At 37.4% G+C, this 16,876-nt stretch overlaps 1 protein-coding gene across 23 annotated transcripts in view; it reads right to left on the reverse strand.

Annotated features, from left to right (window-relative positions):
- Positions 1–16,876, reverse strand: part of Ptprc (protein tyrosine phosphatase, receptor type, C) — a 112,884-nt gene that overhangs the window by 30,922 nt on the left and 65,086 nt on the right. For 18 of the 23 annotated variants that reach the window (XM_087580040.1, XM_087580039.1, XM_087580037.1 and 15 more), the window contains 4 exon segments: positions 15,922–16,068; positions 12,187–12,309; positions 3,267–3,422; positions 1,593–1,801 (listed from right to left, as the gene is read on the reverse strand). In XM_087580040.1, coding sequence (XP_087436166.1) covers positions 1,593–1,801; positions 3,267–3,422; positions 12,187–12,309; positions 15,922–16,068 — 635 coding nt within the window. 23 annotated transcript variants of the gene reach the window in all.

Consider the following 16,876-nt stretch of genomic DNA (forward strand, 5'->3'; position numbering starts at 1 on the left):
GAAGGAGAAAATGACTTCGCAGACATGCCCGCTACCTTCCATGTATGTATACTATAGTACCTCTGTACCCAAATTCACATATACATGTGCCTTCATAAATAAAGTAAAAAGTGACAAAGAAAATTGCCTCTGAGGAATGGCAGCATTGTCCTGATACACCTGAGTGCATGATTCTTACTCCTTTGGAACTGGTTTATGCAAAGAAGATAGAAGAGTTCAGAGTTTCATTCTAGAGAAGGCCTAGAATGCTTTTAAGTAGAACATAATGTGTAAATCTGATAGGAATCCGAGGACCATAGTGCCAAGAGAAAGGCAAGTAGTAAGGACCCAGCACAAGGATTTTCAGAGGCTGGGGGCAGTCCAGGGCTGAGTGTATCATGTGCGTGACACGTTTTGACAAAGAACCTGGCTAGATTCTGTCCATGGCTGGGAGTAATAGAGAACTCATTCAGATCTCCGGTAAGAGAGAGGAGAAACATGAAAATATGAAGTTTGGTGGAAAATGTGTGTGAGCAAGTTGAAAGGTGAAGATGATGTGGGTTCAATAGGTGGAAGGTTATGCATAAAAGTTATGCACAAGTAGACTTATGATAGTTAGCACTGATTGTCCCCTTGACAGATCTGGGATCACCTAAGAGAGAAATTTCTAGGTATGTGCATGAAGGAGGAGTGTTAAATGCTTAGGGAAAACCAATCCAAAGTGCAGCGCCACTCAATGGTCCACTTTAAGTGGAGGGATAGTAAGATAGTGAGCTGGGCACTAACGTCCATCACTCTCTATTTTCAGAATACAAATGCAATGTAAGCAGTTTATATCAGGCTCCTGCCATGACACCTTCCCTCAAACTAGCAGCCAAAACCAGATTTTCTTGCTTAAGTTTCCTTTGTACTGATTAGAAATTTTTAAAGACATTAAGAAAGGTGGCCATTTATTCATAAACTTGTTTTCTAAATGCTGTTTACGTTGCAGATCAATATAGTTGTCATTAGTAGGATATAATAAAAACTTTATGTTAGAACTCCATTGGAAATTAAATAACCAAACATATTAAAGATAAAATAATACAGAAAAAAATTCCAGGCTGTCTTAAGATGGTTATGTTTATCTACTGCATAGAAATTATCATTATAAATACCAGAACAATCTGTATAATATTGATTCACAGTGAAACAGTGGGTATTGCAAGCTTCTTTATGTTTGAATGTATTTTTTTACTTTATTTTAGAATTTTCTACCCTCAAAGCACACCTACAACTTTGTAATTGAAAATTTAATGAAAATAAATACTTGGCAAAGAGAAGATCTGCTACTCAGAAAATTTCTCCTAACAGGCACACAAAAAGTGATTTCCCTACAGTTAAGTAATTTTGAAAGGCAAATATGCTAAGAAAAAATTGCCATTAAACATTGCCTTTCATTCTAGAGAGAAAAGCTTGATGTCAAATTGCTGATGTCTTAACATGTTGATTTCACGAGTCATCAGAGATTCATAAGTCCATGCGACCACTGTCATTAATGCCATGCAAGTACTAAGTATTAAACACTGTAATATATCTTGTGAAGGTTGTGATTATGGAACACATGACCTTACCAGAAACTCATAGTCAGTTGAATAATAGAGATTGTCTACAACAAATTTACATGTGGATTGGTTGAAAGTTTTAACTAAAGAACCTCCACTTTTGACTTCCAAAATGTAACGCGCTTGAGGGCCATTAATTTCATAAGGAGAATTACACGTGACATTTATACTATTGTCTGACGCCCGGGAGGTTTTCATACCATTGACTTTGCCTGGACCTATCAAAATAAAGAAACATTTGTTACCTTGATGTTTTGATCTGTGGAAGTTAAAATACCTTGAAGCATGAATACGATGTAAACCATTTTCAGTGTTGGTCTGCATCATCACGGAAACACAGATTCAAAATTATTTTAAAGCATGTAAAAATAAAGCGCCCATTCATTATTAACATATAAGACATGCTTGAAGCCCTAAGTGTTTGCACAGTAACTAAGCAACAGAATGTGGAAAGAAATAACAGTGAGAAGTGAGAAGGAAGGGGGCTGGGAAGGATGCTTGAGAAACAGGTAAGTTCTCCTGTTCAGCCCAGGCTCTCCTCCTCTCATGGGTCTGTTTATCCTACTCAACACCAAGTGAGATTTTTAAGCAACTAGTCACTTTCTCTTGGCTTTATTATCCCAGAAACATGGGAAGGCAGCAAGAGCATATAGCTGTAGGACTTAGAAAGTTCTCAATACTGTCGTTCCTTGCGAATGTCATGCAATAAATATTTGAGCCTTTTAATATATATACAAAGCCAAGCCCTCTCTCTCCCCACCTGCTCTGCCCCTCTGCCCATTCCCATTCAACTCTGAGATTCTTCCTTTGCTTCTTCTTGCCCCATCAAGCTAGTTCTTAGGCTTGGGGCTCACCCTAGTGTATGGTGGGCCTATCAAGGGTCACATCATTAAAGGAAGTTGACTCTTGTTCTCTTGTAGTTATCAAATATCAAATGTGTTTGAGCTAATGATGAGATTATGTGAGCCCTAGTGAGATGGAGAGGATTTCAGCACTGAAGACATCTTTTCTCCAGGAATCCGGTGCCCACTGGGTCCTCGTAGTCATAGACTCCATCTTTCTCCAGGACTCTTTCTTCTTCCTTTCTCCTAATTGAGTCCAAGCAGTTACCTTGAAGATCAATCTAACAAACTGTGAGAATGTCCGACCATTGAAATTTCCAATGAAAAACATGACATAAACTAAGCACCAAATCTTGCTCTCTATTATGAAATGTTTTTTTTTTCTCTTTTTCGGAGCTGGGGACCGAACCCAGGGCCTTGCACTTGCTAGGCAAGCACACTACCACTGAGCTAAATCCCCAACCCCGAAATGTTTTATAAGGGGTTATGTAGGACATCATTAAGTGTCTAGCTACAATCTGTGTTTCTAGACAGTAACGTGATCATTTTTCATCTAGATTACTGGGGTGCTTAAGGGTTTAAAGTCTTAGGGAGCACATAAGCTGGTGATGTCTCCAGCTTTGCTCCTTTAACCCCCTCACTATATCTGATAGATACAGTGAACCTTGATTAGCAGTGGTTAAATAATTTCATTTTCAATTATTTGAAATTTTAGAAGCTAACAAACATGCCAGGTTAATGTTTTTCCCAGAGGAAGTAGAAAGATCAATGCATTGCACATAAAAATGTCATCCAGTGCCCCTTAGCATTCATGGAAGAAGTATAAAAGCAAAAAACTTACGAGCTGCTTTTGTCCGAAAGTTGCAATCCTTAGCAGGGCCATTTCGTTGCACCCTCCCAATAACATAGGCAAATAGAGACACTGTGTACTCTGTATAAGGCCTCAGGTTTTTCACCTCAAAACTGTTCACATCATTAGCCAAATTTTCACATTTTTCTAGAATTAAAAAGAAAACCTAAGTTAGTATGTATCTTAAAGTCAGAACTCCTACGCAGATAACATGATGTTTACGTAATGTGGTTCCAGACAGACTCCAAATATTGAGGGAATTTAAACAGAAAGACAAACACAGCATGTTGTCTCTCATCTGTGTTCCTAGCTCCAAACCTCCAGATATATGTATACAACCTAGAGTAATTGCAAAATGGAGGACAATAAAAGAAGACAGGGGAGGGGGTTTCTAGAGAAGGGACAGGCAGGAAGGAAGAGGAGAGGAAGGTGGAGAGGACTTTAATTGGGGGTAGGGAGGATAACACAGAAGAATAGGGTGGGATGAGGAACATATAACACTAAGAATGCTTGAAGAGGACATCGGCTACTATTACTTTATATTTATCCCCAAGTTGAAGGGAAGTCCCTACTGCTAAAGAAAACATATACTATAAACAAAAGAGTCAGAGCTTGAGCTGGAACTGATCCAGAAGTCTCTTCCCTGAGGAATGGCTTTCATGGTACCAGATATGCAAACTGCTAAGAGAGGAAAGCAATCAATAGCCCTATCTGTGAATTCCTATGAACCACAAAAGAGACTAGCACAGCACAACATCTGTAACTGTACAATAGTAGCACTCACACTTTGGTAGTAAGTCAGAGCTGTCTAATTGGACTTAAGGCCCACTTAACAGGAGAAAAATTACACAAAGAAGTACATGTGGTAAGTTTGGTCAGTTTGGTCATACAGTCTAGAAGAATGCTACCTCTGGAACTTCCCAAACCAGTCTACTGCCTAAGTTCTGAAAACTTATCATTACACTCAACCAAATGCAGCTCTCATTCCTTCTTTTTGTGATGCAAGGAGACTAATACATAAAGACATAACCAGTCAAAATGCAGAAGACAACTGACAGGAGATTGTTCAGATTCAGTTGATGGATCTGCACCTCAGGCTCAGTGACCATCAAGGAACGGGGGAAGGGGGGAGGGCAGAAAAATTGTAAAAGCCAGGTGACCATGAAGTCTGTTGGACAATTGTGTCTTCTAGTTATGAAATGAAACCTACAGCCACAAAATCTCAACAACTTGTCTACCTAATGAGACTTGAACAACCTCATGGGGGTCCAACCTTAAACAAAGCGCTACAAGTTATTAACAGTTGTTGAGGTCAGGATAATTCATCTTCGCTACGAATGATCTTCCGATTTGTTATCTGACATCAAGTGATCATGCCTAACACACACACACACACACACACACACACACACACACACACACACACACAAACACAATGTACACGTGTAACAATAAATGGACTCAGAAGGTTGTTTTTTATGTTTATCCATATATGTGTATAAGTAACTGTAACAACAATTAAAGAGGAGGCTGCGAAATTGGGAGAGGCACATAGAAGTGTGGGAGGGGGGAGATGAAGAGGGATATATATATATATCTTAATTATACATATGAGAAAGTATAAAATATCAAAAAGTCATTGAATAAATTCAAATTATTCATAGATATGACTTCATATCACTAATGTGCTGAATGGAATATTTAATAAACTTAGACACATTTGTGAAGATCTTCTCTTCTGACATAACACAGACCCCAGAGAAGACTCCAACACCCTAAGCTATAATGCTTTAGAATGGATGTTTTCCTCACACCCTTTCTGATACTTTACTCTGAACTTAGAGAGTCAACAGGAGCTACTGCAGTAGACTTTTAGTGAAGAAGCCATCATATCACCCGTAAGTAAGCTTACTAGTTCATATTGTTTTAAGGCTTAGTGATTGATGGGACCATAAGAACGAGAGAAGAGTTTATTGTGATACTGGAATCTAGGTTTTTGCGTGGAAAGATGAGTGAAATAGAATAAACTGAAAGAGAAAACTTTAGTTATTTTGGTGATGTTAAGGTCTAATCTGTAGATTTATACATACTATACAAGCATGCTACTTCCAAGCTGAATTGCCACAAAACATTATGTTATGAAATTATGGACAGACATGACTAGCATAGCAGATGCTTACAATATACATAAGGATGAGAAGCAAAAACATGGACGTATCTTAAGATGTAGATGGACATCCATTAGGCATATATTGATATTTTGATATTTTGAGTAGAAAAAATATAGCAAAGACATCTTGATCAGCATGTTATTAGACAGGAGTTATAATGATAACATAAAATGATATCATGACAATAATAATTCCCAAAAGTCATCAATGTACAAGGAGATAAAAATGGGTCAATTTGCATTCTTCTATAGTCTGACCTTCAGTTGAACCAGCACCATTTGTTGAAAATGCTGTCATTTTTCCATTGGGTAGTTTCAATTTCTTTGTCAAAGTTCAAGTGACCATAGATGTGAGGTCAGGGATGGTGATTCCCCCATGATGGTCTTTATTGTTAGGAATAGTTTTCTCTATTCTGGGTGTTTTGTTATTCCAAATGAATTTGCAAACTGCTCATTCGATTCTATGAAGAATTGAGTTGGAATTTGATGGGGATTGCATTGAATCTGTAGATTGCTTTTGTCAAGATGGCCAATTTTACTATATTAATCCTGTCAATCCATGAACATGGGAGATCTTTCCATCTTCTGAGATATTCTTCAATTTCTTTCTTCAGAGACTTGAATTTTTTGACTTACACTAGTTTGGTTGGAGTCACATCAAGGTATTTTATATTATTTGTGGCTATTGTGAAGGGTGCCCTTTCCCTAATTTCTTTCTCAACCTGTTTATTAGTCTTTGAGAAGAAGGATACTGATTTGTTTGAGTTAATTTTATATCCAGCCACTTTGCTGAAGTTGTTTATCAGGTTTACAAGTTCTCTGGTGGAATTTTTGGGGATATTTAAGAATACTATCATATCCTCTGCAAAGAGTGATATTTTGAATTTTTGCTTTCCAAATTTTATCCCTTTGCCTTTTTTGTTGTCTAGTTGTTCTGACTAGGACTTCAAGTACAATATTGAACAGTTAGGAAGAGAGTGCCAGCCTTGTGTAGTCCCGGATGTTAGTGGGATTGCTTCAAGTTTCTCTCCATTTAGTTTGATGTCAGCTACTGGTTTGCTGTATATTGATTTTACTATATTTAGGTATGGGCCTTAAATTCCTGATATTTCCAAGACTTTTATCATGAGGGGGTGTTGAATTTTGTCAAATGCCTTCTCAGCATCTAATGAGATGAGCATGCTTTTTTTCCCTTGAGTTTGTTTATATAGTGGATTACACAAAGCCCAATTTCAAGTAGATCAAAGACCTCCACATAAAACCAGATACACTGAAACTAGTAGAAGAGAAAGTGAGGAAATGTCTAGACATGGGCACTGGGGAAAATTTCCTGAATAGAACCAATGGTTTATGCTCTAAGATCAAGAATTGATAAATGGGACCTCACAAAACTGAAAACCTTCTGTAGGGCAAAGGACACTGTCATTAGGACAAAACGGCAACCAACAGATTGGGAAAAGACCTTAATCAATCCTACATCCAACAGAGAGCTAATATCCAATATATTCAAAGAACTCAAGAAGTTAGACGCCAGAGAATCAAATCATCCAATTTAAAAATGGGGCACAGAGCTAAACAAAAGTTTTTCAACTGAGGAATACCAAATGGCTGAGAAGCACCTAAAAAAAACATTCAACATCTTTAGTCATCAAGGAAATGCAAATCAAAATAACCCTGAGATTCTACCTCACACCAGTCAGAATGGCTAAGATCAAAAACTCAGGTGATAGTAGATGCTGGCAAGGATGTGGAGAAAGAGGAAAACTCCTCCATTGTTGGTGGGATTGCAAGCTGATACAGCCACTCTGGAAATCAGTCTGGAGGTTCCTCAGAAAATCAGACATAGTACTACCTGAGGATCCAGCTGTACAACTCCTGGACATCCATAGATGCTCCAACATATAGCAAGGACACATGTTTCATTATGTTTATAGCAGCCTTATTTACAATATCCAGAAACTTGAAAGAACCCAGATGTCCTTCAACAGAGGAATGGATACAGAAAATGTGGTACATTTGCACAATAGAGTACTATTCAGCTATTAAAAACAATGACTAATTCTTAAAGTCAAATGGATGGAACTAGAAATTATAATCCTGAGTGAGGTAATCCAGTCACACACACACACACACACACACACACACACACACACACACACACACACAAAACGCACATGATATGTAGTCACTGATAAGTGGGTATTAGCCCAAAAGTTTGGAATACTTAAGAAAGAAATTCACAGATCATATGAAGCTCAAGAAGAAAGACCAAAATGTGGGTGCTTCATTCCTTCTTAGAAGAGAGAACAAAATACTCACAGGAGGAAATACAGGGACAAAGAGTGGATCTGGGACTGAAGAAAAGGTCATCCAGAGACTGTCCCACCTGGGGATCCATCCCAAATGCAGCCACCAAACTCAATCACTATTGCTGATGCCATGTAGTGCCTGGTGACAGAAGCCTGATATGGGTGTCTCCTGAGAGGTTCCACCAGAGTCCTACTGATACAGATCAGGATGCTTCCAGCTAATCATTGGACTGAGCACTGGAACCCCAAATGGAGGAGTTAAGGAAAAGATTGAATGAGCTGAAGGGGTTTACAACCCCATAAGAAGAACAACACTATCAACCAACCAGATCCCACCAGAGCTTCCAGGGACTAAACCACCAACCAATGAGTACACATGGAGAGACCCATAGCTCCAACTGCATATGTAGCAGAGGATGCCATTGTCCAGGATCAATAGTAGGAAAAGCCCTTGGTCCTACGAAGGACCTCCAATTTTCTCATTTTCCCAGTGTTGGGGAATACCAGGGCGTTGAGGTGGGAGTGGGTGGGTGGGAGTGGGAGCATCCTCATAGAAGCAGGGGGAGGGAAGAGCAGGAATTGGAGAGGGGGGGAAGGAGATATCATTTGAAATCTAAATACATAAACTATTCAAGAAAAATAAAAATTTAAAAAGTGATCAATGGCTCTCTACATGTGGCAATCAGCATTTCATATGATGCATACGTTAACTGATTTAGCCATCATCGTAGCTGTGAAGTTGGTATGGTCATATCATAGGATTTTGGAGAAAACTGAACTATAGAGAACTTAAGCCACTTGCCATGACCACAGGTAAGGGAAATGAAGCCCAGATGTAGCTTAGGTCTTGAAATCCAGACTTTGACCTCTGCCTGTACCACTTCACCTGCTCTCTGGAGAGTAGTAGTAGTTGAATGCCCTTGGTGGGGTAAACCTGATCTTTGTCTCAGGACGATCTTTCTCTGCTGTTCTTGAATGTGTCTTTGGGCTTTCGAGAACCATAATCAAAAGAGATGCAACACATACTTAATGCTAAATTTTGATGTTAAATATCACAATGGAAGTCTCAAGAGTAAGTGAGAAAATGTAGTTTCTCTAATGGTATCTATTTCTCAGAATTCCCAAAGCTGGGGTACACTGCTGTTGCTTTCTAGCTCTAGTCTGCTTTAAATGTAATGAGAATTCTCTCTGAGAAGGCTGAACACAAGAAAGGTCAGACACCATGTCCTATGCATGGACCCTGCTATATTTTTATATGGTGTCTGGTTTTTAGGATAATGCCTTCATCACTGGGATAATAGCCAGGCTTTAAGGGTACCGATTCCCAGATCTGCTTGGCTTTTATTTAGTGACCCGAATTCATGTGCTTGTCTATGCGACTTCACAAGCATTCTGCATCAAAACACGGCTTCATTATGTCTGTCATTCAGTGAAGCTTGAATTTTTACTTACTCTAACAAAAATGAAAACTTCGAACAATAAATCTGAAGACATTTTTTAAAAAAATGAGTAATTAATGGAGATTCTTAATATTTAGAAAGGAATATTTGCATTGAGTTCCTAAGTATTTCAAGCTTTGGTTGAAAGGCTCTGTCATGGTTAATCTTGATCATCACCTTGATTGAATTAAGAGAGACCTTAGAAATTGATAAGTCACATTTGTATGTCTGAGAGGTGTTGTGAGACACAACTGCTACATGTTTCTGTGGAATGAGTGAGAACGATCTGTCCTGGTTAGAGAGAGCTCACTCGTGAATGGAACGTGGTCCCTCTTTTCTGAGGTTACAAACCTCTTGAACCAAACAGCTTCTTCTTTTTATGGCCCTGCAGCTGACAGATAGACGCTGAAGGACAGCCCAGTTTCAGACTGTTAGCTAATCTAACTATTGTTAAACACGTTGTATTGATTCTCTTCTAGTGAAGAACCCTCACGAACACATTCCATAATACTTTACATGATCACTCTTGGCCTCTTTATGAACGCAAATGTGTTGAGGTCTCAGAGAAACAAATTCTATATAAAAAGTGAGCATCTTCTTCCATTAAATGCTTTAATTTATTTTTTTTCCATAAAGTAATAGTAGCATTCCCACCAGTTTTGGTTTTTTTTTTTTTTTTTTTTTTGAGAATGACACAAGAAATGCACTGATAATTTTCAGACTTGATATCCTCTAAAGTGTCTTTGTGGGCACTATTTCAAACAGTATGGACATGCTCACCCCAGTGGAATTACTGAACACATATTAATAGCCAAGGGATTTTGCAGTGTCAAAAGAGACAAATAAAGGATCATATTTAGAAGATATACACAATGACTCCTAACATCATCACAGTGTCAAAATGTGCACATTGCTTTTAGTAGCCCTTCAAAATCAATCCTTTGAATGAACAACGCTGAAAATTCCTCTTCCCCGGTGACTGGGGGAGGGGAGCTCTGCTGTCACTCAGTAAGTTGGTGGCATAAAGCTGCAGTTCCTCAAAACAGAACATATGGAAAAAATACAAGTGTAATTATAGCAAGCAGCCCACGTGGGTTTGCTGACAAAGCGTCTTAAATCGCACTAGCTGACTTCTATCATGTGAACGACACTCTTGAGATATTAGGCCATATTTTAAAAATTAACTTTATACAGAACATTATAAAAATCCCCTGATAACACAAGAGAAGTAAATACTGGATCCATTTCCCTTCTCCTAATGTCTAACTTTTGGAGATTCTGAAACAGTTCAATGAAGAAATGGTGAGATGAAGTGTTGGGTTAGATTTAAAAGCACTCATCTCTAAGACTTTAGACCTGTGCATTCTGAATAGGGCTTTTCACCTGAACCAGTGTGCATAGTTTAAAGATCTGAATGGAGCTACGATCCTGCTAAATCTCCTCAGTAGTTAAATTGGGTCTCATGGCATTGCACCTTAAACATGGGAGAGCAGACGATGAGCAGCCTTCATTTTGACAACTCATTTTGATGGCTGTCAGAGATTATGGCCTGCAAACTGGCTTCTACTGGTCTTTAAGGCAGTTTCAACACATTCGAGAGTGGAGGCTCAATTCAGTTACCAGCTCATAGTTTGGGAGAATAGAAGATGTGTGATATCACCCAAGTTCCCCTTCATCCTCCTTAAACCCGTGCAAGCATGATGTTTGGAAAGCTGAACAGTTATGTGATGAGAAGGACTTTATACTAGCTGCCGACATGAGAAACTCTTCAAATCGTTAATAACTCATCCAGTCCTTACCCTAATTATGTGATTCAGTATAAACACAGATTTTTTTTAGACTATGCAGAACTCAAATAAAAAAATAGACATGCTTAATTCTACCAAATATTCTTACATGTAGACAGTACAGTAGATAAAAAAAATCAGAATGGAAATGCAGCAAAATAGACTAGTGGAAGATTCTAAAAAAGAAACTGGGATAAAAGCAAACAGTTTATTCCTGGAAAAGCCACACTGAAAGATGCATAAAGTACATGTCCAATGAAACAGAGGACATAAGTAGCCCTTTGTTTAATCTTCCTAGAATTTCTATTTCACCTGTCCCATCAATATAACTTTTGACTTATCGGATTCTCATAAACACTATATTTCTTCTCTGAAATACTTAGGCTAAGGACAGCATGGCTCTTAACTTTCATTGAGTCATATGAACATGACGATTTTAAGAATGAAGCGAAAAAACGTTATTGAAATGTAAGAGAGTATACAAAATGGTTCTTTAGATTTCAAATTTTGTAACTTGAGTCCGGTTCCTTCTGGCCAACACAGAGAGGATTCTCTCAGTGCTCAGTTCATTCCTGTCTTAGCCCCTAAATAAAGACCTGTCCTGATGTTTTGGCTTCTTTAAAGGACTCTAGTCCTGCCCACTATTTTTCATAAGTATTCTAGGTACTTGTTCTTTTCCAAAAGATGTGTGTTCATTAAAGCTAGTCTTGACATATGGTGGGGGGTGTGCTACATTCATTTCTGAAGCAGACTAATGTTGAACTAAAATTACTCAAGTTTCCATCTAATGTGGCTAAACGGGATGGCGCTCCTATCTATTTACAAAATATTGTGTGTCTGCCTTTTGGGCTTGTTTGTCTAACCCTGATAAATATGAGTTGGAAAGCAAGTTAGTATAGATGAATTATAATATTTGCAGGATGGGAACATGGGTTATTTGCAAGACATTTTTCTTTCATTTGGGATTTCAAATGTAAAGATTAAAGTTGAGACAGATGAAGAGAAGTCTTAGGAACAGTCTGGCTTTTTATACCACAGCTGAGGCTTGAAAACCCTTACTGAGTGACAGTTCTGAACCTGAAACAATCCTGAATCTCTCACCATCTTCATAAAATCCCTGTAGCTCCCTGGCTAAAAACAATAACTACAACATTTAAAAGTTCTTGATTTTGTTTCCTTATTGGGAATTACACTTTACAACATTACCTGAAGGGGTCTTTTTATAGCATAAAATGTATCCATGGTGTTTAGATGCTGGCTCAGCCCAGGAGACTAATGTTGTGCTGTTAGTTGAATTCTTACATTGAACATGGGGAAGCATTTCTGGAGCTGTTGAAAACAAAAAAGTTATAATGGGAAAAATAAGACACCGAGGAACAGTAATTACATAACCAGCTTAAATCACTAATAGCCATCTTTGAATTAATTGTAAGTTAATAAAATCTCGGTGAAGTTCTCAGACCTATCCTGGGTCGTTTAGATCAGATTTCTTTCACACACTTTTTTTTGTTTCCATATAGCAGTAGGCCATTTAAACATCCTACTGATTTGAAGAATACCCCAAATTATTCCCTTCTATAAAAATATTCTCATTGTTGGCCACATATTTCGGTATTTTGAGGTATTCCCCTGCCAAAATATTAAAATAAAATGAATGAGACATAGGTTCTAGCCAGTGACACTTGCGTAAGTTATAGCTTGATAAGTTATGAGTTTCTCCATCCATATGCTACCATCACAGTTAATATAGACCATTCCTGGCATCCTTCCTTGCCACCTGCAAATCAAAAGGAGCCTTCTTGAGACACACCACATCTCCTCTGAACTATATTCTATTGCTGTAGATTGAATGTAACCCTGTGATCCTCACATATGAATAGAATTAAACAGCGATATTTTGAACAAATTATATTGGATTTAATATGGCACTTTTGTGTTTTTTTTTAACATATCCTAAGTCTGTCCCTCTAGTCATCAGTAAGGCTATAGTTTAAAAGTGTATACCACAAGAGCTCTTGGTGGGCTATTAGAGAGGTAAGACCTAGTAAAATATCTTTGGATCATGGAAAGCACACCCTCAAATCAGCTGGTTCCCCATTATTCTCTTTTCTTTTTCCTTCATGACCCACAAGAATGAATAGTTCTCTTCATGATACACTCTTACCACTGTTATCTGGTGTCCCACTGGAGACCCAGTGTCCTAGGGACATCCAGCCTTAGACTGAAACTTCCAAGCTTACAGTCTAAAAGAATATTTTATCTTTATATGGCAACATTCCATTAGAACAAAGAAAGATAAACATTCTTCATTAACTTGTTATGTCGTCTCTATCAGAAGAACTTGACGGCTCTTTGATCACTTCCCAGGAGTAGATGCATATGCATGGACCTACTCTGCCCTGTAGCTATAATCTTTCTTCTTATCCTGGGTGGATAGCTATATACTCAGTAATAATGTTGTTATTATTTGCCAGTGGACGTGTATACGATCTCCATCTTATTTTAACTTTCATTTCTCAGACGGCTAATGAGGCTGAGCAGGTTTTTTCCATGGGTCTCGTCATCATGTGTGTGTGTATCTTTTGTAAGTTACACAGTCAAAATGCCTTCCTATATTTAAATTGGAATGTTTGATGTCTTGCTTTGTTGCTGAAAGGGCTTTTCATATATTTTGAAAAATTGTCCACGTCAAATAAAGAAATAAACCATGGATGCTTTCCTACAGTACACAATGTCTATGCTATTTCCTTCAATCACTTTAAATGCAAGAAGCATTTGACTATGAAGTCAAACTTATCTATCTCTTTATGATCTTGCTTTTTTAAAACTTTCTTAGGAAAACTTGCCTACTCTGAACATACAAAAATGGCCTCCCACATTCTTTAGATTAGGTGTGTCATAACTTTAGCTTTTAGAGTAACTGAACATCTCTGTGTTGAGCCGCAATGGTTGCTGGGCATTTGATAGCACTTTTCTATAAAGACATGAAAACAATTAACTGAAATGACAAGTATTTATCAAGTCTGAACATTAGTTTTCTAAGATTCCTCCTATGTTACACGGACGTTAAAAGGTGGTGCTAATCTTAATTTGTTTGTTTGTTTGTTTTTAGTTTTGTTTCTGGATCCACATGTGTGCCTGTGTGCGCATGTGTATATGTGTGTGTACCTTTGTGTGTGCATGTACATGTGTGTGTGTCCATGTGTTCAATATAAAAATTGGATTTTTCCTTCTATCATGTAGATCCTATGAGCACATTTAGGTCTTCTGTCTTGACAGCAAGTGCCCTCATCCACTGAACAATCTCCCTGGCTTTCCTCAAAGTTTTTAACTTCCACATGATATTAAACTTTTCTGTTTATCCTGTAGATTACTGTAATTTTGGAGGATTGGTGGTAGACTTTTGATTTGGGTATTCCCTTTGCCTTCAGCTATGAAACAAATTAGAGTCAGATTTGTGTTTCTTCAGAAAATGTATGTGAAAATGAAATTTAGGGAAAAATACTATTACATGCTATTTATTTTATTACTTTTAAATAAATAGTAATACTTATTTAAAATATTTATCTAAAATACTATTATTTTATTGCTATTAAAATAAAACCTTAGCCAGGAATAAATTCAACAACAACAACAACAACAACAGAAAGTACAGAACTAGAAAATCACAATGTGTTTTGTTGGATTTTTATTGTTCTTGTTCTTGTTATGTTGTTGCAAAGACAGGATTGCATGTAGCTCAGGGTAGCCTGCACACACTATGTAGGTCTTACTAAGTTGTCCAGGTGAGCCTTCAACTTGTGATCCCCGTGTCTCAGCCTCACAAGCAGCTGGCATGACAGATATCTACCATCATGCCTAGCTTTCACTTCTGTTTCTGTCTTTTACCTCTCTTCCGTTTTCTCCATCCCTTAACTTTCCTCTCTCCCTCTCTTTCCCTCTCTCTCTTTCTTTTCCTTATTTTGTGTCTCTCTGTATCTGTTTCTGTCATGTCTGTCTGTCTATCTATCTATCTATCTATCATTTATCTATCTACCATCTACCTATCTATCATCTATCTATTATCTATCATCTATCCATCATGCATCTATCTATCATCTATCTATCATTTATCATCTACCATCTATCATCTATCTATCATCTATCATCTATCTATCTATCTATCTATCTATCTATCTATCTATCTATCATCTATCTATCATCTATCTATCATCTATCATCTATCTATCTATCATCTGTCTATCTATCATCTATCTATTATCTATCTCTCCTTTCCTCCTTTCCTACTGTTTCTCTCCTCTTCCTTCTAGAAATGCCTTTACTGCCTGTGAGCAAGGACATCTTCTGTCTTCTTTATGTTTGATCATTCATTAATCACCATTTTAAAAAATTAACATTTACAAATAAATGTTAAATTTAATTAGAAATTTTCACTTCTTTCTCCCCAAATGTCTAGAACCCCTTTCCATTAAATAAGCTTTATCCTGTTATTAATTCTATTGCCAAAATCTGATGACTATAGTCCCTATTTTATGTTCAAACACTTAGATTTGCCTGAGTTTTATTAGTTTCTTTGCTTATTTTATTTCTGTTAGAAGCAGGCCATAATTGTGGAAAGAAGTTTTAGAGTACAAAGCAAATGATGGTATAAAAAGAATGAAAGAAAAAATGAATAAAATGGGAATAATTCATGCAAACCATTTCAACTGTTCCTATCAGTCTTGCAACAGACACAATTTGAAGAACAGAAAAGAACTTTAGTTAGGCTTGTATAGCCTAGTTTTTAAAATCCACCTTAAATTGCATTTAAGCTTTTTTCTTTACTGATATGCTTTCTGTAATTCTATACCATTATTTTTTGTGATTCTCCAAAAAAAGAATGAAAACCCATGAAAGAAGAAGAAATTTTATTTATTTTATAAATGTCAGTGATATACTTACTCCCAAAATCAGTCTGCACCCTTCTGTCTTGTTTTAAAAGTATTACGTTATTGTAGAGGACTTCCGCAGCACATGTGTAATTTGTTCGGACTGTAAGGTTGTGTAACCAAAGTGTTCCGTGTTTGTCCAAAGCAAATGTTTTCATCTCTGAAAGAAAAGTATTGCTCATGAGTATATGAAATGATACACAGTATAATGGCTTCTTTTATGGCACCATGCGCTTAAGACTTTATGGTAGAGCCAGGCCTCTGCAAATGGTGAACTCATAAGCCAAGATCCTGCAAATAGCATTGCTATGCTCGACTGAGTTGAGAAACCAGCATTGTGACTTATTTTTTAAAAAAAATTTGATAACTCATGATATATTTGTTCCATCTATGAACATACTGCTTACAGCTTAGGCCAGCAACTTCCCGTTAGGGCGTTGACAATCAGGGTGACATTTCCACTTCTGTGTCTGTATGTATGTGCCTTCCTCTGTCTTGCCAAATGTGTCCTGGCACACGGCTATATGGCCAGAGGAGAAAGAATCCACCTTATTGAACTCAAATATATGTTTTAAAAGACCCAACCTCTATAGAAACCCAAGCTCACTCACAGAAGCACTTGCTCTCCTTGATACCCAAGGATTTTTGGACTTTCAAATGATTTTCATTTATGTATCTCTGGTTATGTATAACACTCTGTTTCCTTACTACAGACTGTAAATATCATCTTTCCTTTTTAATGCTGGCATTTCATCATCCTTTCAAGAATATCTGATACATAGAAGTACTCAAGAAAATTTGTCTTTTAAAAGATGTATTTATTTATTTTATATATATGAATACATTGACCTGTATTCAGACACACCAGAAGTGGGCATTGGATCCCCATGACAGGTGGTCGTGAGCCACCATGTGGTTGCTGGGAATTGAACTCAAGACCTGTAGAAGAACAGTCAGTGCTCTTAACC

The sequence above is a fragment of the Rattus norvegicus genome, chromosome 13 (genome assembly GCF_021556685.1).
Source record: "Rattus norvegicus strain SHRSP/BbbUtx chromosome 13, alternate assembly SHRSP_T2T, whole genome shotgun sequence".
NCBI lineage: Eukaryota > Metazoa > Chordata > Mammalia > Rodentia > Muridae > Rattus > Rattus norvegicus.